This window comes from Lepidochelys kempii, chromosome 12 (genome assembly GCF_965140265.1).
Source record: "Lepidochelys kempii isolate rLepKem1 chromosome 12, rLepKem1.hap2, whole genome shotgun sequence".
NCBI lineage: Eukaryota > Metazoa > Chordata > Testudines > Cheloniidae > Lepidochelys > Lepidochelys kempii.
This window is the reverse complement of record NC_133267.1, coordinates 21,334,663-21,361,023: the sequence shown is the minus strand read 5'-3', so window position 1 is coordinate 21,361,023 and position 26,361 is coordinate 21,334,663. Positions and strand designations below refer to the sequence as shown.

Sequence of the window (26,361 nt, the reverse complement as noted above, 5' to 3'; positions counted from 1 at the left end):
CCTATTGAAGTCTGAGCAGGCCCTTTAAGGTCAGTAAAGCTACTGTGAATTTACTCCAATGTAGCAGAGCAACATTTAGCCCTTAGAGAATGCTTTTGTTTAATATTGGCTATCAAAACAAGGCACTCAAATTCCATGGACACCTGGTATAACCTCCCTTATGCACTGCACTTTATATTGTGTCAAGGGTGATGTACACTTTATGTTGGGTCTCACAGCAAAATGACAGGCACTGCTGTCCATTGACAAAACCACATGACAGTTAGATGTCACATACAGAGAGTGCAGATGTATTATCACTCTACCACTTAGACAGCAATGACATCCTTTGAATCTCAAGAGACAGTGTTTCAGACGAGCTAACCTAAGTGTGCCAGTTGTACACTCCGCAATATTGACAGTCAACAATTCTGTGTACATCAATGGTGAAAGAATACTAAGACTTAAAGACAACTGATTTCAGTTTTTATAACTGAAATAATGATAACATAAAAGAGATGACTGTGGATAATAGTCTTTAAAAAAGGAATCCAACATAATGCTGATGTTTAAAAGATTGTTTAATTGATTTTTTTGTTTCAAATTTGAAACATACATTCTATATAATGGATAGGTTTATTCAAAAAGATGCTCTGATACAATTTCTTACAAAGTAATGTATCACAGAACATATGATCATTTTGTTTTAAATTGTCCTGATTCAAAAGAAAAAGCAGTAGCTTTCTCCCAGGTAAATCTAAGGACAATAATATAAAGTAACCTCAAGGTGAATCATCACACTGACTTTACTCTTCATGCTAGTGCTAATGCGGTTTGTGTTTGGTCTTCATTGTTAAAACTGAGAAATTTCTTTACAAAAGGTGTAAATTTTCACTTGGGACATGAGTCAACAATTGTGATTTGTTCTTAGGCAACATATACCATTTGTAATGATAAAAAAAGTTTTCACTAGTGAAAATGAAAGTTTTGTTATTGGCAAAAAATCTGAGTTTCTTTTTAAATTTGAAAATTTCAAATGTTGCATGTGGAAATTTATAAACTGAAAATTGATTAACATTTAAAGCTGTACAAAGCTACACTAACGGTCTTAAGTGAGAATGAGTACATTGTTTTAATACAACCATCCTTTGGACCTCATGAATATATTATCTCATCATGTCATTAGTCAGACTATATTTTTCTACTAGCAAAAGGACAAGTAGAATCATACTTTAATGCATCAGCATTTCATCAGGCAAAATAAAATCATTTTAATTTAAAACTTAAAGAGAATGGAATGTTCAACACATATAATACACAGCAAAGGGACTCTGTGGAATAAACAAGTTATTTTCTCACTTTGGGAATGACCATGCCTAACTGATTCATGGTTCTGCTGTGCTTCACCACTTATCACTTTGCAGGTTACTCCTGACTCATAAAAATAACATTTATGAATTCTCTTCCTTCCTCTCAATGCATGAAATTTACCTCTCACTGCACAAAGCCTGAGTAAAAGGAGCGAAGCAGGAGATTGGGGGATGGAATTCAACCTTTCAGCCCCCTGGTCGGTTGTGGGGCTGCTGTGAGGGCTATCAATGCTGCTATTCCAACCTATGGAAAAGCCTCTGAAATTCCTATGCATTCTAGCAAATGGATCAAATCTATGGAACCCTCCACAGCTCTACAGCCATATTGTACATGCCTCTCCATGCCAGCTTATTCAGACCAAGTACAGAGGCTCATTTGGTCATAGGTAAGGGACAATAAGGTAAATCTGCCCATGTTTCTCCCCTTCCCTCAAAGGGACACCCTTGGTACCTGGGGCCTCTGTACTGGGGTGAATTTCACCATTAGTGAACACAGTTGGTGATCCTGCAGCCGTTATTTAGACAAAATGTTCACTAGAGTAACAGGATTTTTGTCTGGGTAAACCATACAAGATTAAGCATATATATAGTCTGAAATGCCTTCCAAGTTTCAAAAAGGGGCCACATTTTTGACTGGGACATCTCTGCATTGCCATAATACACATAAAAATAATAATTGTATTTTGCAGCTTGAATTCTCATTCTAACTATTCAAGCCTTTTGAATTGCCAGTGTAAAGAAGGTCTGCAGTGTGGGTACTTCAATCATATGGCAGAATTAAAGGATGACTTCAAACAACTCCACTATGCATTGTCATAGGTGGCATGCTCCAAATCGCCCCTGACACAAGTATAACCTACATGCATGAAACACAGAGCCATGGATTGGGGATGTTTGGGCTCAGGTGGCAGGGTAGAGGAGCAATCTCTTTCTGTGGCACATTCCCCTCTGTACAGCTTGGCAATTACACAGGAGGAACTGCTGGTGCAACGAGCAGTAACTGACCATTGCATCATCATCTTCCATTTTACAAGCTTCAAGGGGAAAACCAACAGCAGCATTACTCCTAAGATGGGGCCTCCTGAGCACTTTGAGGAGATCTCCAGGGATGTAGGCTGGTTTTCCTGGGGAGCCATAAGCTCCACCAGATTTATAGACCTCACCCTTTCCCCCCGCTCTGTGATCTCCTAAACCCTCTTCCTCAAGGGCAGCAGACGGAGGAAATACCACAAGGTGAATCATCTCCCCTGTGTTGAGAACTTTTCTTCATTCATGGGTTTTTCCTTTGGAGGGAGGTATTTTCCCCTAAATTATCAGTGAACTGTTACTGCATGAGATTGTAACTGATTTTCCCATTCCATATCTATTAACATTTAATATCTAATAAAAATCAGAAAGCCCCCTGGTAAGATGCCTTGATACTACGGTGATGAGCACTGAATAAATGGCTAGATAGATGGATCCTAAATATTTCCTTTTATCCACTTTATATAGCACAAAAATTCAGTAGACATAGTGACAAATACATCTACAATTATATAAAGCTTTTGGGGTATTTTACTCCTATTCAGACACAACATTTACTAGTGTCGGTCTAATCATAAATATAATTATTCTTGAGTGCTCTATTACAAAAACCAATAAACTAGGCCTCAATAGAGATTCTGAAATTACTTAACTTTTCTTTAGAAAAATATTAAAACAGCATTATCACATCAATGAGAGGAAAAGACAGGAAGATAATAAAGTTATGTTAAACCTCCCTGTATTTACTCATGTGTGAAACAGTTATGTCTGGTCACATAATTGCAATGGTTCTGAGAAATATTTCATATTTTATAATGAACATTAAAAGAGTTTGTGGATCATTACTTTATATGAGTTCCAAAGTTATTACATAAAATCCAACAGGAATGGTTATAAATTATTTGATCCTCTAGTCTGGCCTTGGTAAACATAACATGAAGGCTGAAACATCTCAGCAGACAAGATTCATGGTAATAGGTAAAGTGTTTCTACAGTTAAAGAAGAAAACACCAGAGTACTTGTAAGCAAGGCTCTTAACATTTTTTATTTGCTGTTCCAAAGAAATTCTTTTCAGCAACGAGCCTAAGCCATTAAAAAAAAATAGCTTTGTCTAGAACAAAAGGAAAACTTGCTCACAGGCATGTTCTTTCGCCTACCAATTTGGCATGGCCCTAAAGTCACTGTCAAATTCTTGAACTTACAGCACAGTATGTGTTTAAGATACTGTACTTAGCCAGGAAATAATATCACAAGCAATTATTTGATTTTAAAAAGGATCCTGAGGAGCATCTCATTGAAATACGAAAAATACAGTATACTAACAAAAATTACATACTTGACACAATTATGTGGAATTTTTGTCTTCAAAATAGAGTTGGCAGCCAGCATTTTAATTAATAAATGATCATTTGTGTCAGAGATAAATGTACCGGTAATACAAGATTAATTGTGTCCCACTTCCTCCTATTTGCTCATATTTTTATCAGGCTATTATATTTTGTGTCAAAATATGGAGTGGTTTTTTGGTTGATTTTCATTCTATAAAAGCTTTCAAAGAATATTAACATGGCAAACTCATTCAGATACACAGAACAAAACATTCAATAACCTCAGAAAAGTAAGTTTAGATATTCTTGTCAATTAAAAACCACATGTAAAAATACATTTAGGAAGGTTCAGATCAAATGTTCAAATCCTGCAAACCCTCAAATGAGTATTCCCTAGTCACTTGAGTGGTCCAATTGCTCATGTATGAAAATCCCTTCATTGCAGGAATTACTGGGTGAAATTCTATGGCCCAGGTTTTGCAGAAGGTCAAAGTAGATGATCCTAACGGTCTCTTCTGACCTTAAAAATCTATTAATGGGTTTTCAAGTTTGAGCTTTATGGGCCTGATCCACAGACCGTTGAAATTAATGGAAAGACTCATATTGACCTCAGTGGTCTTTGGATCATGGCCTATGGAGTATCTGATGTAAGTCTTATTAGCTAATTGTTTTTTCAACTTTATTCCACAAATTCCTAAAGTTTTATTAAAGCAATAAGCAACAATTCTGTGGTTACTAAAGGCACTTAGCTTAGGGACATTCTTTCATCACAAACACTTGGGTATTGAACCTGCATGCCTTGCAATCATCTACCCTTGATGTTGAAGATGTCCACTGTAACTTCACTCTCTGTTGAGTGTTCCTAGCCAAAAGACATTCTGTTTTACGTTGTCAGCTACCTTACAAATATCTCATTGGGAAAATGTAATGCTTGCTTTAAATGTTATGCTATTCTTTAAATTTTTTGCATCAGAGGCACCCAGACTAGTGATGAAATATTTTTAAGATGCATTCTATTTTCTCCTTCATTTTCTTCATTCACCTGGGTTCTTTCAGTACACTTGAACATTTCATCTTCACTAGTTGTCCACCAATTGTTTGCATAAGTGTTTAATTTGTTAAATAACTACTTTCTCCTCAATTCATTTCTCTTTAGCTTTCTGGGAATTTTTAATGAAAATACAAAATTACTTTAGTAAAACTCTCAGATTAAAATGAGAATGTTTTCAGTATTTCTCAAGTAAAAGAAAATGTTCATATTTAAAAAGAATTCTTTTCTGTATGTAAAAATGCATAGCCAATACTATAGACACTGAAAGACCTCACAAAAGTACCAATCCGCAATGTAAGGAACAGTGTGGAACTGGATAAAGCAAGAAAACTACCCAGTATTCCTATAATGTACCAAATCTATTGAATTAACGTATTCTCATAATGTCTTTGTAATTTCAGTAGTATGAATTTATGTCATTACACTTTTTGTTAGTTCATGGAGCTAAACTATCTGATTTAGTTTATATAGAGATATAGATACAGACAATATAAACAATACAACAAAGTTTTTAGAGGTTTTTTTGAGATACTTGGTTTTTAAAGATAATATATTCATCATTGTTTTTCTTGTACTGGAAACATGTTAAAAATATTTTGCTATGTCCTCTAGGTGGTGCTAATACTGCATAGCTTTGACTTTTCAGCACAATGAAAACATTAATTTGCTATGAGATAATTTTTGACGTAAATGTAAAATGGTGCCCATTCGAACTCAGTAATGAAGCATGGTGCATTTCTACAGCTCCTAATTTGACTAGTTAAATGACTCCATTACGTGTCTAACAGACAGAAGCAAATAATTTCTGGTCAGTTGACGCTCACTTATCCGTATCATTTTACCCTGAAAATAAAGTCTCTAATCTACAGTTTCTTTGTCTTAGTTTTTTTAAAATATTATTAAAGCAAACATACTTAAATAAGAGAGATTAAACCAACACAAACTAATAATTAAGACTACAATTCTGAAATAAAATTTATGTAATATGGGAGGATGAATAAAAAAATTTAAATTGAAATAGTAAATTAAATGAATGCTTGTCCTGGTTATTTCAGCTGTATTGTCTGACAACATTTCTATTTTTTTAAATAAACGCTTTTTCAAAATCATTGATTTTGAAAGTCCTGTTAAATACTGTTAGCTACTCTGTTAAACTTTATCACAAAACTTTGAGAATGTTTAGACAGACCCTTTATGGTGTATAGCAATAAAATAAAAATGCTGCCTTTATAAATATCAGGTGATGAATAATTTTGCCCTGAGGAAAAAAATGGTTAATGCTGAATCTTAATGTTCCTCATCTAAATGCTTTTTCTTCCTGCTAAAAACAAGTTTAGAATTAAAGCATATCACTTTACACATATTGCATGCATATTAGTGAGACACAGCTGCTTATGTCCCACTCTTAAGAGCCATATGATTAAGTTATGGGATATCAGATAATCCAAAGTCTCTTTCTATTGGTCACCTTTCACAGACAAAGGCTTTTTAGTTTTAAGTCCATTTAATGACAGAATGTCCAATTCTATAAATGTGTGAGTAATTCCAGTGGAACACCTGTGGCTCCCTCCACTAGAATACCGAGTGGAAGATATAAAATGTCATTACAGTAACATTCACTGTCTGACTTTAACTGACAAAAGCAAAAATATTCAGAGTCAAGGCTGCCACTCCACCCCTGACGTATTCCATCATGCTCGGGTTTCCAGGGTCTCAGAGCAGTAAGTGTGATCTTACATATCATATCCAGTACCAGTTTTTAATCAAAACGAGGTGAGTTAAGGACATAGTGTCTGTTTTCTGGTTTAAGTTGCAGCCTTAGGGGATTCATTTACATGGAAGTTTGCAGGGTCAGAGTCACTTGACTCCTATAGTTGTTAACAGAAGAGATGGGACAAAATCTTCCTGAGCTATTTGGAAAATTTAGCACCTAACCTTATTTTAATGCCTTTTGCATTTACATTTCTTTGGGTTTTTTAAAGTTATATATATAATAAGATAGAGAATATTACAATTTTTTCCCCTATTTTAATACGTTTCATGAGAGCCTGAGACTTCTAAAGAATGGTGGGGAAATACATTCCAGGAGATCTAGACAGTGTTGAAGGAACTACTTTGATTCCTCCTTAGCTGAATCTTTTCTATTGATGTTGTCTTTGCAACCCATGGCAGCAGAACTGCTATGACCCAAATCTAAGTCTGGAAGGTTACATTAAAATGAATGGGCTACTTCTGAGTATCCATTCTTTGCATACAATATGCATACAATGAGTTAGGACTGAATTTACAACTAAAAGATAAAGCTGTTGAATTTCAGCAGGGTCAAGGCTAGCTCCTGCTCTCAAGGAAGGCAATGGCAAAACTTCCAATTGACTTCAGTGAGAGGAGGAGCAGACCCTATATGGAATAAAAGAAATGGAAGAAGTGATTCTCTATGGAAATGGCAGATGTTCAAAGAGGAGTTAATATCAGTATAAAGAATATGCATATAACCTAGCAAAAATACACTAAGGACACAAAAGCAACCTCTAAATTTGTGAATCAAAGATCTTGGATTCATAAGAGGAAGGATGGTCTACTGGTTAGGGTGCTAACATGGGTCTCAAAGATTTGGGTTCAATTTCCTGCTTCATCATAGATTTCCCATGTGACCTTAAACTTAGTCCTTCTGCGCCTCAACTCCCCATCAGTGAAATGGGAATAACAGCACCATCCTGCCTAACTGGGATATTGTGAGGATAAATACATTAAAGATTATGAAAAATACATTAAAGATCATGAAATGCTCAGATACTATAGTAATGGAGGTGTATATAAATACCTAAGACAGATATGTGTAGACTATTTTTTTTTCATTTTAGTTAGATATCTAAAAACCCAATTTGAGTGTACTGGTCGGACTTATTCAAAAGTTGGGGTGAGACCACCTTTAAAAAGAAGCTCTAAGAGCAATGAAAAGTTCATTTGGAACCAACAAAGCTGTGCACTCCCAGGCCTACTCCTGCTTCTACTAGCTTCAACAGGAACAGGAGCATATCCATGTTGTCAAGAACACCAAGCTACCAAGAATTAGAAAGATTAACAAGTGAAATTAAAGGTGAAGCGGTAAAAATGTATTGTGAATACTATTTAAGATCCAAAACCAGACACCAAAGATGGGCTCCATGCCAGAATTCTGCAGGAAGAGGCAAAGGAACAGGGAAGCTTTAGCAAATATCTTTGGCGGGAGAGGAAATGCCACTGGATGGGAGGGCTAAAGTAATAACAGTTCTAGGGAAGATCAAGGAAATTAAACACTAGTAAACCGAACTTCAGCAGTGAGGAAGGCATTGGAAACACTAATCAGGGACAAAACAGGGAAAGTTATGATTTAATTAAAGATATTCAGCATGGATTCACAAAAGGGAGATCATACGTAACAAAACTAATAGAATATTTTGAAAAAAAATAAACAAAAAATAAAATGATGAAGAAAGCCATGAGCATGATTTACTTGGACTTTAAGAAGGCTTTTGCTGCACTACCTCCTGAAAGACTAATTTACAATGCGAGTAAGTTTTGAAGAGAGGGCGAGCTGAATACTGGATAAAGGACTGGATAGGATATTGAAGGCACAGCTTTTCCTTACATTAACATAGAGAGATTAGGACCATGGGAGGTGTTGGCTGGTGTCCCACAAGCACCACTAATAAGCTGATTTTTTTTTCACTTTCCGTATCAGTGACCTGAAAGAAGAAATGTACAAGAAGGGGGATGAAATTTAGTCAATATAGAAAATGGAGGGGAAGCTGCAGACAATAAAAATGAGGGTGGCAAAAAATGAAAAATTCAGAATGTCTTTGAGGGAATATGGAAAGAGATTTGATGCAATTCAATAAAGAAAAATTTATTTATAGGCGCTGTGGGGAATTCTGAATAAAGTGCTAAAATCTTAATCACAAAACCTAGCAGCACCACAAAAAAGTAAAGATACTTCTGTGATACACAAACCGAGGTATTGACTGTAAAGTGTTAGAAACCATTTGTGCACTTTATAACAGAATAACAAAGAAATATTTGGAATATTGTACATCAGCTTTGACTACATTATCATTAAAAAAATTGAGAAAGTACAACACAGGATATCAAGTGACAAAATTATCTTAGTAAGTCAAAAACAAACCAGATCTATATTCCTTAGAAGAGAAGGTTAAGGAGTACAGAACTGCTATAGAAGGCTACTTAAGTTAGTGTCATATCTAACAGCAATTGGACATGAACTGATGCTAAGAAAAAGCAGGCACAAAAGGAATTCAGATGGAATTTCTTATGGAATATGCCACCAAGGACAGCAGTAGCAAAAACTTGTGCAACAAACTATTACAGAAGGAGTTGCTCAAAAGAAGGAAAGACAGAGAGTGTAAGTGATGGTTGTCCCTGACCTTCCATCCTAAATGACCTTAAAACATATGGGCCATGATTTAAAACATAGACACTTGCAGGCAACTGCATGCATATTATGGCCAGATCTTCAGCTGGTATAAGGTGGCTGAGCTCCATACATTTTCATGTGTATATATAATAACTGAAATGTATGCACAAATTAGGTGTAGGTACATACATATATCCAGGTAGGTATCTGGCTAGCCATGAAAATGCACAGATACCTGACTGGAAAGGGATCTGGCCCAGATCCCAAAAGGGAGTTGAACGCCCCAATACCTTGCAGGATCTTGGCCTGTGTGCATAGGTTATGCATTTACAAAAGTCCATGTGCATCTAACTTAGAAAACTGATACTTGTATTTTTCAGATTCTAAGGAAATATATAGAATGAATTTATACCTTAATGGCATACATACTTTTTGATGATAGTAGTGGATCTCATGAACCATGTATGAAGCCAGTAGAATGATTATGCTAAAAATCTTATTCCACAAACCATCATGAAAATGAATAGGATTTACATACTATACTACCAAGGAGGCCCCGTCCCAGTCAGAATTAGTGCCCCATTGTGCCAGGTGCTACACAAACACACACATATACACACATACACATATTATCCCTACTGTCCTTCCACCTAGACATCACTAATTGGCTGTTTACTTAGGGTTTGTCTACATAGGGAGTTCTTCCAGACTAACAATTCCTGATTAACTCCATGTGTGGATGCTCTTATTCTGGAATAAATTTGTCTACACATATTGTTACTCAGGAATAGTTAATCCACTTTAAAATTCACACCGTACCTTTTTCTAGATTGACTTTCATGTGTAGACAACCTCTTACAAGCACTGTTGCATAAGTGGGCTTTGAGGACAGATTTCAATGACAGTTGCCTTATAGCTCAGATTGGAAAGGGAGTTCTTTGTACAGGGATAGTATACAAGAAGAAGGTGCAGGCAGAGTGGATGAGAGGCACAAAAGAAGGTAATCAAGGCTGACAACCCTGTTGTAGCAAAGGGTACAGGAAGTGACGTGATAAGACACTAACAAGACAAGGTGAGAAGATAGAAATATAAAGGCGGTATACACTATAAAAACTGATATTTTCAGACCAGTCTGTAGTGAAAACCAGAAGCCTGATCCAAACCCCCACTGAAGTCAGTGGAAAGTCCCCCACTGATTTCAATCATTCGATGAGGCCACAAAGGCTGCACTCATTCTTACTTTCTCTCCATCAACACTTGTTTTATTTTAACTATATTACAAAACAGCACTAAAACTGGCAAGAAATGTTTCCCACTGGTCTAATATTACAACAGGGATTAGCCAGTTTTTATATTGAAATACAGCATCCAGTCTGGCTATTCATGTAAAGGCATCAATATACATATAACTTCAATTAATGGCAATCAGAGTAACACATTCTTTGGAAAGAATTATTGCCAACTATCAGCCTTTTGTATTTAAAATGGCTGAGTTATAAATCCCTAAAAACTGTGAAACCCCAACAGCCCCTTAACTACAATGTCACAGTCTACAAGTTCAGTGTAATAAATACTAAAAATATATAGATTGTAAGACTAAGACGTGGATCAATAGTTAGGGACAGAAAGAGGGGGAGAGAGAGAGAGAGAGAGAGAGAGAGAGAGAGAGAGAGAGAGAAAGATAAGTTTATAGCACTCAAACAGCATAACAAGAAATTAATGAGTATGTTAAAGGTGCACTGTCCATTACGGCTCAAATGTTCCAATAGCTAATTGGGAAATGACAAACAATCACCTTCAAAATTGTAAAAAAAAGGCAGATACTATATATTATTTGCAGTTAAAACAAAACAAAACAAAAATATAAAATTGGAGTTAGTTGTTTGTTTGTTTTTTTACCATATTGCCCATTCACTGTGAGATTTCTAAAAAGAAAGGCTTTGTTAGCTGGATATAAAGTGGTTTCTTTAACTTTGGCCTAACTTTATCACCTGCAGCTTCCCTGTAACAGGATGATAAATGGCACAGGAATTCAGGGTTCCTCTGCTGAATCACCCACCTGTCAGGTACTTGTGTCCTGTATGAAGATTCAATCTAAATTACTGAGGAATCAAAATGGCAGGTGATCTCCAACCACGAAATAACGGGAGGGAGGAGTATCAAAGTGTCTTTCTTTTTCTTACTGAACAGAGGGTGCTACGGGTGGAACTGTGGGCCTTCAGGGCAAACCCTAGCAGCAGCCGACCTTGGGGAAAAGTGTTAGGCTGAGCTTTCTGTTTTGTTGTTATACTTACATTTGTTAATAAAGCCAAACCCCAGGAAGGAAGAAAGTTTGAATTATATACATGGTATATGCATGCTCTGTTCAGAGGAAGGTGGGAGCCTAATTTGCTTATACTCCCCCACAAAAAGATTTTCATAAAGATAAGAATATGGAAACTGATTCAGTTATCTAAATATACTAAAACTTTAATTAACAACAGAGCCTAGTTCAGTGCCCCTTAACGATAACCAGAACCATGAATACAAGGCTTCTTGAATGAAAACAAAGTGTTAAAATACCTGTCTGGATTTTCTCTTGAAAATCAGTCATTGAGAATCATCTGTCAGTAAGACAAAATTAATTACTACATGTAAAATTGAGAAAATCAACACAAATTTAAATATTACATAATATTACAAAAATTATTATAAAAATCCTATTGTTAATTAGTGATGCATGTATACCTTTTTTAATAATCAAAAATAGCCAAGATTTACCACTGTTATACATCCAATTTTAAAAAGTGTGTTTTTTTTAAATTTGCATTGACTATAGAAGCTTTGGAAAAAGTCTTCTACGAAATACAGTAACTTGCAAAATTCAGTCATCTTTTTGAATATTTGTTAAAGGGTTGTTGCTGAAGAAACCACGTTAGCTTAAGTGTTAGATGCGTGAGTTTAGCAGATAGAGTAAATAGAAGCCCTAACCACTTCATTCCCTAAAATCAGGGTAATTATCATGCTATCCCAGTGCAAATATTTTATTAATTTATGCAAAGCTGGTTTTATTTAGACAATTAAATCAATTGCTTTAAATACATTAAACATGTTTTTATATTTAAAATGTGAATTTAGCCCTGTATTACATTTTTAAGGCCTTATTCAAGAAGATTGTATATGTTTACATTTAAAGAAAGATTTAAAGGGCATTTGAAATTTGGCAGTGACCTCATGCACAAGTCCCCCTGACTAAGGCTCAGTGGAATCCAAAAATGATTTAAAAATTCTAGCTGTCATTTTATGTACAATATATTTACCAAAAGGAATGATTTCTAAATATATATATACCCCCTCTCTGTTATGGAGGCATTGCATTTGCATTATCTCCTTAAACACTGCTTAGCTTAACCACTTTTCAACACATAACCTGCTGTCCTTTCAATGAGAACAATTCTATGATTACAAGGGATAAGATGCAAGCTTGGTCTGGAATTCTGGCCTTGTACTCACAGGGCTTGCCAAGTACCGCTTTTAAGTCTGACTCTGTATGCTTTCTTTTTTTTAAAAAAAATTAGACAATAGTTCATTTCCAACTTCATTCTCCCTCCTTCCAAGCATCCCCACTCCCCCAAACAAGAAAGATTGTTTTGTGAATGCTGCATCATGTTACTCTATTCTGTTTTAGGGAGCAGAATATACATTGTGTAACAAAATGGAGAAATAAATTTATGCACCTAGCAGAGGACATGGGGGCTGGAATTTTAATGCTGTTCCACTATCTATTGACATGGATAACAGCAAATATTTCATTTCACTGTTCCAAACTGGCCCTCATGATGTTTAGCCCAAGCACGTAATACTACTCCACTAAAGTTAGTAGGAGTTTTGCCATTGACTTCAGTGGCAGCAGGATTGGGCCATAGAGCTCACACTGTGAGGTTCTGAGTGTCTCAAGTTAGGGACTGAACACTGTTAAGTTTCAAATCAAAATGGAGGACACTTAGCATCTTGCAGTATGGGGCCTCAAACGCTCACCCTTGCCTCAGAACCAATTCTATCTATGAGTGCACTCTCGCTGAGCACGGGGTATTTAGCTCTAACTATTAGTAAGCAAGCGGCTTGTGGCATTTCCTAAATTAAAAAGAAAAAACCTACTGAAAAACAACTAAAATGTAGTTCAAATCTTTGTAGAGCTGTAGATCACTCGGGACCTCTAGGAGGGAATGCCTTATGTTAAAGCAATCCCCTCTGGCATTCAGACTGGTGTTGATAGGCTCTGGAGGAAGCTGTTACTAGCCTTCCTTGATCCGAGGGTATGCCCCCATAACATAAAGCCCATAAGCGAAAAAAAGGGGTGGGGACAACAGATCCTAAGTTGTGATAAATGTACACCAGTTGAAGATCTATCCCAGAGAATTCCCATACATCCCTTCCCCAAAAGTGATCTCTGTGCTGTCTAGGCATCTTGTTTAAATTCCAACCTAACTCTTAAGCTCACTGCCCCAAACTACTTTAACAGTTAGCTGCTTTTTCATCAACAATAGACAATTATTTAACTTCCCTTTCTCTCTCTGTGGTATTTTGGGAATATACTGTACAACTGTCTGTAAAGCACTTTGCACATCTATGGAGTGATAGAAATAATTGATTTTCAGTGGAATTTGTATTCTTAAGTCATTCAGGTGCTTTTGAAAATCCATTCCAATAATTCTAATAATGAGAAATTCCATCCATCTAACCCATTGCTATTAAGTACCAGTCTGGAACAGAGCAGACTTCCAAAAACAAACACCATGGCAAGCAGTGTGAATTGCCATGGCAAAGACCTAGGCTCAATTCTCTGGCACTTATTCTTTCCCCAGACTGGCAAGGGTTCAGTGCACAGCAGGCTTAGTTCCTTTTGGAAGGCAACACTTCTTGGTCCTCTGCTGTGACACTCTATAAGGCCTAGCAAGGAGAAGCACTGATGCTTTGTCAGATCCAGCACTTCATAGTCAAGGAAGGTTGGAGTAAAAGTCCTCCATTAAGAACCGGGAGGAAAAATTTCCTCTGATGAGGATATAAAAAGAAAAAAAAAAGGGGGGGGGGAGAGAATGAATGCCAAATTTGAAAAATCAATTATTCTGCTAAACAACAGTAGTGATAAATATAGCTGTCTCTACCCCCTCGTCCTCCTCCAGAGAAAAAATTGTTAAAAGACCCAACAAGCTGTTGAACTACAACCCTCAGTACTGTGCCATCACTTTAAAAGTACAAACAAAAAGATTTTATAAAACAGAAGCTACAGATCTCCAGACATGATTTTGGATTTGCCATCAGTGAATCCCCATTCTGTTCTGTTAGGTTTAAAACTTCCATTCTGCATTTGATGTGTGGCCAAACCAGTGCAAATCAAACCTTGAAAATCACCCAGCAGAGTCCAGATCATGACTACAGTTTTTGATTCATTCCAGCTGAAGAGCAAATCCCCACAGTCACTTAAACAACCCTAAGATCTTCTTCCGCTTTGAAAAAAGCATTTGTCATTATCATTGTCTTTGGTCCAAATGTTGTACTTTTTAATGCAAAATAAGGTTACTGAAAGAGGTGATAAATACTGCTCCTCAAGCAATATGAATAAAAAATGGTGGTGACAAACTGGTTTCTGTTAAGCTGGGTCCTACTGAAGACACTACACTCATATTAGCATGCACAGTAAAATGCTTCACTTATTCAATCTATGGTTGATGAACTAGGGAATATTTAATTAAATGGAACACATTCATATGGTGGGGTGACAACACTGGACACTAAGCCTATGCGCAAGGCTAAGTGTAGCACAGGGGCAGGCAGCTCTGCCCACACAGAGCCTCACTGAAGGCAATGGGAGAGTGGATGAAGTCAGTGGGGGTCTGTGTGGGGGCAGCCATGTCCCTGTTCCCTTCATATTGCAGGAACAGGGCTAAACTTTGCCTTTTTTAATGAAATTTCTCTTTTAAACTATAGTCTTTTAAAAATTTTAACTTACTTTTAAAGTGATGATACTAAATGAAAGTGGGGCAATTCCAAGTGTCCCCAGGGCCACAATGACAATCTTCAAAATACTTCCTTAACCAAGAAACCCATGAAGAGATGTGCATAGATGGAAATGGAGCTGGGACCCTTCAACATGAGGGAAACCAACAAGCAAAAGGCAGAAGTATTATTCAAATAGGATGTTTTGTTGCTGGTGCATCTAAATATATTAGTCAGTTGCACCTTGTAGTGACAAAGGCCACCAAAATGTGATGGCTGATTGTCTTCCAGGTTATGGCTGGTGGGGAGAGGCTGGTACATGAATATCTGTTAAAACAGTAACTCAGAGCAAGCCTCAAAGCTGTCTTAACACTTCTACATTCAGGCACTCTCTACAAGGAGTGTGTATGTGCCAATCTGCATCTGGTTGCCAAACTGAGAACATGAATGACACAATTTTTGGTTTCTTCTCTTCAGCTGTGTACACTAAAAAAAAAAAACAACCCCTAAGAAACAAAGAATCTTTATATAAATTGAAGAACAGTCAGCAGATGGTATCATCTAGACCCATCTAATTCCAGGCCAGAAAATCTAAATCCCAGTTGTAGACAAGGAAATAAAGAAAATTTTATAGTGATTAATAGGGGAGAATAGTGACAAATAGAAAACACTGAGGGTTAGTGTCTCTGTTTCAAGCATGAAATCCTTATAGAGGAGAGTTATTATATGTAGTGATGGGGGACAGGAATAACATGCAAACATATAGTGTGACTGATTCTGATCTTACTTATACTTGTAAATCCAGGAGTTATTCCTGATTTACGCTAGTGTAAATGGGATCAGAATCAGACCCCATCTCTCTTTTTCTCACTAAGAAAATCTGTAAACTATTAAAACTATTAAATGAAATACCAGTTTCCCAAATACCTACACTGACAAAATATATTCCACTGATGATCCATCTATAGTATTTGTCAGTTTCTTTCTTTAAGTAGCTAATGAGGGGAGATACTTTAGAGTGAGGATGACCACTATAAAACTGGGAAAGACAATGATTCCTGCCTACTACATTCAGTGAAGGGGCTTATATGCTTTTCACTGTGTTTTCCATATTGTTTAAATGTGGTCATCATTGACTTCTTACTATACATGTAACAAAATTACAATTGGCTCAAAGCTAATAAAACACAGCAAAGAAAGACAGCATCGGGTCAGACTTCTGTTTTAATTATCTAACTGGTTTTCCAAACTTGCACAGGATTTGACCATAGCAAAAAAAGCAAAAGGCAAAACAAAACACAAAAGATGGAACCTGCAGCAGCTAAGGACTGAGAGTCAGAAGTACATTTTCACAAGAGGCTGGAACCCAGATTCCCTTTCTGTGGGTGCAATTTGTATCCACAAAATGAATTTTGGCCTCAAGTCTAAGTAGTTTCATCTCCAACTACCTGATTTTCACCTGCAGCTAGGTATCTCAAAGCTCAAATATCCAGATGCTGCATTGAGTTGTGGGTAGAAATGTGTGGGTGCAAACAGTACATGTCAAAGGGAGAGGCCACCTTACTGAAAATGTACCCATAATGAGATAACAGGCACCCCCAGGGCAATATACCATCCCATATAATTATCTGAAGTGGAGAAATAGAATTCGCTATAACTTGTATTATTACATCTACTATGAAGAGTTTGGGAGGGGGTTGCTTAGTCATTTGCTTGTTATTCATTTCTATCATTTCAACAAACTCAGCAAATTTGAAAAGTTTACATGGAATGTTCTTTCCTGTTTTCATGTACAGCGTTATGGGGGAGAGGGGTCTATTTTCTGAAGCAAATATTTCAATTTTCTTTCCATAGGTTACACTCAGACCAAGTGTATGAATAAATATATGTACTGTAGCTACATAAATATAAGCATACTAATCCATTTTTCCTAATATGAAACATATAAACACTAATCCATTCTCTGTATGAAATGTAAAACTTCACATGTTCTGTTCAAGCTCATTACTGACTAGTACCTTAAGCTTGTCAAGTGCTTAAAAGGAGCTTTCCAAGAGAAGTTTGTAGTTAAGCATATGGTAAGCTCGTCCAGTCCATATGACTGGTTGAGCATCGACCATTACTGTTGAAACACGTTTCCCTTAATATTATGACAGTATTTGTCAATGAAAATTAAATTGCTGTCAAACTTTTCCCACTAACTTACAGCACAACACTCAGAGAGCCAGCTCTATGACTCAAGCCAATAAGAGCTCTTCTAAATACTCATCCATTTTACCCACTTGTGAAAAGGTCCTTAAGGATTTATTTGTGGCTTTAGTAATAACTAATACGAGTTTTCAGATTTTTCTAAATATTATACTCCAAACCAATATATATGAAACCATATTTGATTTATTTAGTGGGCTTCCTTAATTTCCTCATTAGTTGGTTCAACATTTGTGAGTGTATCTGTGCAAAAGGTGTGTACAAAATCCCACACAATTATTTAATTGTGTATGAAGATACCTATTTTGCATGCACATATGCACAAACTAGCAGCATTTGCAAATATGAAGTGTGATCTTGCAAGCCCTTACACCTGTGAGCAGTATTGTCTGCTCAAATGTGTTTGCAGGATCAAGGCCTTAGTTGGTGTTATTAAAAAGACTCAAGCAAAATTACACTCAGAAAGTCTAAAAGACTACACATTTAAAATGAAAGATTACTGCATTTACTCCACTAAAATAATTCAGTAGCAGCTCACTGATGTTATTTTATTGGATTAAAAAAAAATGTTGTTAATTTCTCCCTCACCTTTGAACAAAATTTCACCTTTCATGCAAATGACTAAGAACAGCACCTACAAATATAATGCATTTCTGCATGGAATAATTATAATTAACCATGCTTCTATTTCTTCAAGTTTATTTAAACTTCCTAAAGAACTGTATTATAAGCATTTCTGCATTTTTACATCAGACTTAAAGAGGTCAATGATGAGTAAGTAGTTTGGCAGGAAAAATATATAGACAGGTACATCAAGTGCAACATAATACCTACTTGCATCAAGTAATCAGAGTAATGGTTACCATTTTTCATTTGGTGTGTAACCCTTGCCCCTATGCACACATGAATCCAATCTTACCTACCATCTTAAAAAAATACTTTTATAGTGAGGCTGACTTATCAGATCAATGTGAAATTTTACCTCTTTGTTATTGTTCTCTGTACCTTTCATGAACAAATTTTCTCATTACAACAAGCAGCTAATACCTTAACATCATCACACCTATTTTCCATGTTTGCACACATATTTACTGAAAACAGCTGAGCCAAATTTTTACCAATGTTGCTTATATTGTTGGTGCACTAGCATTCTGTAACAATTCCTACGGATTTCCCAGAACAATAGTCTTAATACGTGGAGATCTCTATTTTAAGCACTCAAGTGGTGATTTTCAATAAGGCCTCAGGGATTTAGAAGCCCAACTTTTACTGACTTTCTGTGGCAGTTGGGTACCTAATTCCTTTAGAAAACTCCATCCATAAAGTCTTTTGAATTAATGAGATTTAAATCAAACACTTCAGCAGAGACTTTTAAATTCAACTTATATGCAGCAGTACGTATGAATATGCAATAGCAAGTGGTGTATGCCTTTCAAACCTGTCATAGCTGAGATGGCTACAGATCCTAAGAACCAAACTTGGCCTTTGGCAGTATATATGAGACACCTATTGAATTTGGCCACAGAATGCAGTAACTAATATAGTATTCAAATGCAGTAACTAATAAGTATTCAGGGATCTATATCTTTTTAAAAGTTACAGACATTACGTGCCCTTTTTGGTGCTGCTATTAGTAGTGGAATAAACAACAGGGTGAGCTCATATTGTGACAAAAGCCAAAAGCAAGACGTGTTTCATTTTTTTGATCTGGGGCTGCAGAAAAACAAATCAGAGGGCATACAGCTTTTTTAGTTTTGTGATATCTCTGTAGGGGTACAGGAAAGCACCCAGGTGCTGTTGCATGTTGAGCTTTTCACATAAACAATTTTCTACCTCTAAACGCAGTGGGCCAGATTTCAGTTGCAGCCAGTAACCCAAAGCCTAATTTTGGCAGTTTGTTGTACTTAGCTACTCTGCTGGGAAATGCATCATCATCCCCCCAAATCCAGACATAATATTAAAATGTGGAGAAGAAGGGAGTGTCTATTTATCTCTCTTACCTGGAGAGAGACGCAAAGATGATTAAGACTGAAAAAGGGCTGCAGGATAAGAAAGAATTCCAAAATGACAAATAAAATAAAGCATCAACCTTTTTTAATCTGAGATATTTCTTTGAGGAATGATTTGCAACTCAAAACGGTACTTGTGTGGCATGCACATGGCTTGGATATGATGAGCAGTTGGAGCAAAGATTAGCTGGAAACTCTAGCTGAAAAAAATGGGAGAGGGCTGATTTTTATCTCTGTTTGAAGGCGATACCGTCACACCAGCCCATCACAATTTCAGCAGATAGATGATGGTATTTCAGTCCCATTCTTGACATCCAGTACACAAACAGGTACATTTTGGCAGTTTAACAAAAGCCAATGTGGGTGGCAAGGTAGCTGCAAATTTAAGCATGAATGCTCTGGATGTGGGGGCTTGCACCTGATTACCAGATGCTTCAAGCAGATGGCCAGGGAGACAAGAGAACAAGGCTCATGGTTACTTTGATAGGGTTACGAAAAACACCAAAACCAGAGAGAACAGAAAAAAGAAATGTTTCCCTGCCTGCACAAGGTACCAAGATCAACTGGAACACAAATACATTTTACACATTCTTTACCGGACACAAGAGGTAAGTCCCAGAATGAGACTGATGATTAAAAGTCAACAGTAAAGTTTTCAATAATATGGCTCAAAAAAATGTTGGAGCTAAATAGAACTGGAAGTTGTTATTTGAGCACAGGATATTAACACACAGTAGGGTTTCCTCTTTGGAAAGTTCAATAGAAAGTTATAGGAGACTTTACAGTGATGAATAACTCATTATATGCAGAAGGAGAGTCAATATATGCTCTCTGTGAGTGATTGCAAATCAGCTATTTAACAAACAGTCAAAAATGTCCGAGCTTGCACTGAAGGACCATTACAGATGAAAGCCGAAACTAAACAATTTGTTTCATTTTTACCAATAAACTCAGATACCGTAGCAAATTACTCTCTCTAACAAAAGGACAATATTAGCAGGGGAAAAGGTGGTTCACCATTGTGTGACTTGGGGTGTAACTTTACAAATCTAATCTTCCTCCGCAGTAGCAAGTATGTGGACAAAACTGGACAATGGCTTCAATCCTCTATTATATGAGGACTGATTGTTGCCTCCCTAAATCATTCCCATAGCAAGGTTAGGTAAGTAAGCATGGGTCTGCTTAGTATTTGGAAAATATTTTGCAATACAAAAGTGGACCAAATATTCATATGCAACATATTATACTTGTAAAATATATTCTTGATTACATATGCCTGAATCTGGATCTTAATCTTTCACTCACTGAGCCAAGCAGAGGTAAGAACATGGCAGAGCTGAAAGACTCTGTGGCTGGGGAATCAGGAAAGAGCCCTTAATGGCTGACTTGAGGGGCAACAGTGCCAAAACCTTGTTGGTCCGCGTTTGAAACAGAATGAAACTTTTTGCTGGAGGGCTGTGGCTCTCTTCTTTCAGGTGTGAAGTAATAGCTGGTGGGAAGAGCAAAAGGGAGGAGAAAGTCCAATTACTGACTCCTTCCTGCTGCCAAGGGCTTGGATCCCAGCGTTTGGAAGCACCCTATGCTAGAGAGCACGCCACATGAGGAAGCCAGATGGTACCTGTGTAGGGGCTGGGGAGGCTTCATGGTGGAGTGATTGTCTCAACAGCCAGAAAACAAACAGATAACTAAATACATAACTAACTAAATAAATAAAAATGGATTTGCAGAATTCCTTACCATACTCTGGCCACAGGAATTTTTGCTTGACATCTGACTGACAATCTGACAGATACTCTTTTTACTTCCCCAGTGTCAGTAGTCTGGCCTGTTTTAATACATACAGAGCCAACTTTTTTTTTTTCCCAAGAAGTATGGATCACAACACTTCAAGGAACGAGATAAAGTGGAACATGGAGGAAAACATTCGCAATAGAGAAGAAGCAAGAATCTTACTTACTGTGGCCTCTCCTCTTTAGCGTTCTAATCATTATAGCACATCCACTCAGAATTACTTTTTCCTTCTGTACAAATAATTAAGACACCTGTGTTGTTTTTATTTGGCAATCCACATTTTAAAGAAAGCCCCTCTTACAAGCTTAGATATTTCTTTTACTGTGTTTCAGCCAACAGTCACAGCCAACTGTGACTCACACTGCTAAAGATTCATAAAGGGGGGAAGGAGTAATTTTTTAAAAAAATTAAGAGCCCCAACCCCCCCCAAAAACCCTTAACATTAATCTGCTTCAAAATGGCGGATGGCCCCATACAACTTTGAAATCTGAATAAACTCCTGGAGGTGACTCTTTGCCAGCATTTTATCCTATGCCAGCTCTCTCACAAACGAACAGCTTGTATCTCCATGAAAACCAATGGATGGAACAAATTGTATTAAATTAGGTAAAATGATACTAAAGAGCACAATCTATCAGTGAAAAAAATATATTTAAAAAATGGAAAATCTTGTTTTAATAAATTTGAGAATATTATAAAAGACAATTAGGAGGGGAAAATGCTAAATTTTTATTGCACTTAAAGGGACATCTTGTGGCTATAAGCAAGAAATTAGATTTATCCTCTCATAGGCCAGACAAAACATAATTCTTTGGTGCTTTTGACACCTGAGTTATTCAGCCTTCCTCATACTTCAACATGTAGAGAAATCCAATCTCTATAAAGCTGAGCATAGCCCTGTGACATCTCAAATTGTCCCTCCCCATCACAGTGCAGGAGCTGTCACTGCACATTATGAATCCAAACTTCCTTCCATTTCACTCAGATAACCCCCCCACGGCACCCCTCTTTTTTTGGAGGGGTGGGAGAATGTAAATAACTGTAATTAGCATCAAATTTGCTATATAGTGAGAGAATTATTAAAAATATTTTAGACACCTCTATGAGGACTTTGATAATTTAAATCTACTATGTCTGGGCAGAGATCATTCAAGTATCTTTGACTGATGGTTTTTAAATTGATGATTTCCAAGCATCATTCAGTTAATCAAGAACAAAAAGATATGACTATTTCTGTACCCAAGGAGGCAGAGGGGGTAGAGGTGTGAGAGCTTTTGGTTGATTTGAATATTTAAAGGATACTGTATTGGCATATGATCGGAAGTCATAATTCATGGCTTTGTTGATAATACACAGTTCTGTGGTTGTGGAGCCACAGAATTTCTGCAGGCTTGTGCCCAGTTTAGCACCCACTGAGCCTAACCATATTTTAGGAGATAAAATTGTCTCCTTACTATGCTAATGGCACATGAGTTCTAGTTTTCCTTTCCTTGTTGGATTAATCCTATTGTGGCTATTAGATACAGTATAGGGCCAAGGATGATGATGTAAGGAGCTTCCACCAAGTCTGCTCAGGTAGACCTTGGGAGCCGTATTAGAATAGTTTGCTTCTCTAGGGCTGACAGGCCGAAATCATGCATTTAAACAGCTGGACAATCTTAAAATTGTATCACTACTAGTGTAGCACAACAAAACCAAATTATTCAGAGGTACTGCTCTCAGTCAAAGAGAGAGTAAACCATTAATTCAATCTTAAAGTTAGTTTTTTAAAAAAAGGTTTGTGTTTTTTCCTTGCAAGAATACGAACTGCAGGCTCATGATCCTTGGTTGCAGAAGACAGTTAATTTAATCTGCAACCCATGTTAACTCCCTACATATCCGTATCACATCTGTGGAAGGACATTTTTATCCAATCTGAATCAGGATTAGTTTTAACTCTCAGCTCCACCCGGTAGCTCTCCACTGCAGATCTTTACAATCCTAAAAAATAAAAATAACTTCCACAGCTAGTAAATCACCTACAAGAACAGCTCAGCAGGACACACATGCATTGTAGCTTCCACAGTCTCACACCCTACAGGGAGGCACAAATAATTTTTGCTCTGAATAGAGCTCATAGAGACCTGGAAGTTTAAAATTGTTTCCGGCTTTCCATTGAATAACATTGGAGTCCTGTAAAAATGCTTTCCCTTCTTGTGGGACAGGAGGAATTTTAAGACCCCAGGACTGAGGACTTGCAGTACATCTTCTAAATATAGTTCTATGCTAGGTTTATGGAACCAAATACATCTAATATTTTAAACAAAGACAATATTTAAAAATCCACACACATACCACAAATAGCTTATGAGGTTATTAGAGCATGGGAGCCAAAGCGAGGGTTTCCTAACGCAACATGACAGTCCATATTCCATTGCTGCAACCTGACAGAGCTCAAAGCCCAGCCTCAAATGGTTAAGTCTTTGATTTTACAAATAACATTTCCCTGCCTATGTGATCTAGTTGCCACTGACAGCCTACCCTTGTGACTCACAACAGCTGGAGTTTCTAAACTGGCAGCATCACAGTGTGGATCAGGAAATTTAGGATAAAAACATATAAAATATAAAAATAATTTTAATAAATTCTGAAAAATGTGGAGGCGTAAAGATCCGAGGACTAAAAAAGCATCCTGCTAGAAAAACTATTTTTAAAAAGGCTATTAAGAGGTGTGAAAGCAAAGCTGTCTATTATGTTTCTAAGGAAAGGCACCAAACACATTTCATACCAACAAATTCTGAGTGACCATTTCTGACAGACAGTTAGCACAAGGTCACTGCCAGTCAGTGGGCTGCAAGCCAGGAAAACCTCCTGGGTGTAAATTATAGAACTTTGTACATTAGAGTGCCCAAACAATTGAGAAGAAAATTGAACTTGCCTAAAACTGTTGGTTTATATCATCTGAATTAAACATGATCTTCACCGATATTTTCTGGGTTTCTCTTTGGTATCCTTTAAACTGCAGGATAATTTGATTTTTTTCTTCATTATAAAACTAACAGCTATTGTACTTACGTATTTGTCATGTTGTAAATTGGAAAAAACAAAACCCTGGGAAAAACATTTCTTCTCCCTGTGTGTAACTCACATTAAAGGCAGCAGAAAAGCCTCAACACATGCATTTGCAGGGAGATGAGGACAGACTCATGACTGGAAATACAAATGCTCCTAATTGGAGTGATTAAATTTTCCCATAGTAGCAGTTTTAAGCATCCAGTTTTTTAATCTGCCGAGTTTGGGAGTGGGTGTAGTACTTTTCTCCTGACTAACTCCAAACAGTTTATGCTTTTAAAAAATCCATAGCCAGGCAGTGACCAAATAAACAAGTGGATTACTTAAACTGGGACAGAGCAACACAAACAAAGAAAGCAAACTTTACAGAACTGTGCTGGGACACTGACAGTCTAAACAGTGAGCCTGGTTCTTTTTAATGCAACATGTTGCCATTTTGTCCCTGTGCAAGTTACTGTTTGATCTAATATCTAATCTAGGGTGCAGCAAAGCAGTGCATTCAACAATTCTTTAGCTCCAGGTTTCTGTCTGTAATTTAACAAAAATTTAAATTATGACTGCTTTTTCTAAAAACTGGCTACGTTATTACATAAAATTAAAGCTTGTATTTGCTAATTTTTTTAATGGTATTTAGAAATGGCATGAAGGGGGCAGATTTCCAAAAAGCTGGCGGCCCCTGTGGCTCAAATTTCAACTAATATCAATTGCCTGATGTCATCCCAAAATAGCAGATTCACAGCTCTATTTCATGATTCGTCTTTCTTCCCTAAGGATTAGGACATGCATAGAACTTTATGAGCAGCATGTCAAAGATTTGATGCATCACCATGTATATGTTCCCACTATTGTGGAAAGACTTCAATGGGCTTTGGATCAGACCCATAATCTGTGGCACAAATGTGCAGATACTCTTAATTTGGTATAACCCTATCTGTTTTTCTGTATGAAAAACCGTTTTCATTAGAACCATCTACATTTGAGTGCTCTTCAAACTCAAGGAGAAAACACACCCTTTTAATTTTTTTATCTACTAATCTAAAATGATACATCAAGTGCTTCAAAAAAGCAAGTTTAATAATATTTGTTAGAAGGCTAAGATCTGATTCTGATTTCACTAGTACCAGTGTAAATTAGAAGTCACTCCATGAAGCCAATAGAATTACACTGGTATAAAAGTGATGTAAATGAGAGAAGGATCCAGCTCTCAGGTGTTAGAAGGAAAACATATTGAAAGAAATTCAAATAAATTCTAACATGTCTCGGGTACTGTACTGTACATGTACTGGAAATGCCATTTAAACACACAGCAGTTGAATGAAAAAAGAAGGCCTTTCTAAAAACAATGATTTAAATGCCATTGCAAAACACCATGGAAGCAATTCTTTTCCATTCTCTCCCAAATGTTGTCTGAAAAATCCAAAGAGTACTTGATTAACACGGACCTTTCCTACGTTCAGCACTTCTAAAAATGTAAGGACTATGATAAAATACTTATACAGGTGATACACAATTTTTCCATCAGACTTTTATGCAAGAAATTGAGCTTGCATATTATGCATGATTCAAAAAGAATAATTAAAGTCCTACACGGACACACATCTGCCTCAGGGCAGACCTTTTATGTTGTTTTGCATTCCGTGTGTCACTCAGAAGAATTGCAACTGGGAAATTATGTTGAACTAAAATAAGACAAGAACACATTGACTAAAATTATACCCTGTCCAATTTGCTGACACCCCTTTAGACATCTCACCATGAATGCTCTGGTGCAACCACTGTTCCACATATGGGTGACATTTAGACTAGTGCATAGTTGTACATTGACAGCAAATAAAGGATCAGGAGAAATGCAACCCCCTCCCTCCTATTATTTTTGCACTAAAACATACTTACAAATCAAAAGTAAAAGAAGGGCATATTTCTGTATTGGATTATATTTGTTATCTTATCAAAAAAGAACATTTATTGGTTTGGGGCAATTAATATATTTGGGTGAGAATAATAAGGAGCCTGAGCCTACACAACAACAGAAGTTAATGGGAGATTTGGGTGTACAAGGACTACAGGACTGGGCTTTGTTCTTCCAAAAGTAGCCTTGCAAAAGCCTTGACACAGGAATACATTTAAGTACTATGCTCTCTGTTTCAGTGCCTCAACTACT

The 26,361-nt window shown here is 36.8% G+C and overlaps 1 protein-coding gene across 14 annotated transcripts in view; it reads right to left on the bottom strand.

Annotated features, from left to right (window-relative positions):
• Positions 1-26,361, bottom strand: part of ZNF536 (zinc finger protein 536) — a 404,507-nt gene that overhangs the window by 66,510 nt on the left and 311,636 nt on the right. For 3 of the 14 annotated variants that reach the window (XR_012154496.1, XM_073307812.1, XM_073307814.1), the window contains exon 10: positions 11,728-11,768. The exons of the other annotated variants lie outside the window; for them this stretch is intronic. Coding sequence is in view for 2 of the 3 variants with exons in the window: in XM_073307812.1 (XP_073163913.1) it covers positions 11,755-11,768 (14 nt within the window). In the remaining variant the exon portion in view is untranslated. The remainder of the gene's footprint in view (positions 1-11,727; positions 11,769-26,361) is intronic. 14 annotated transcript variants of the gene reach the window in all.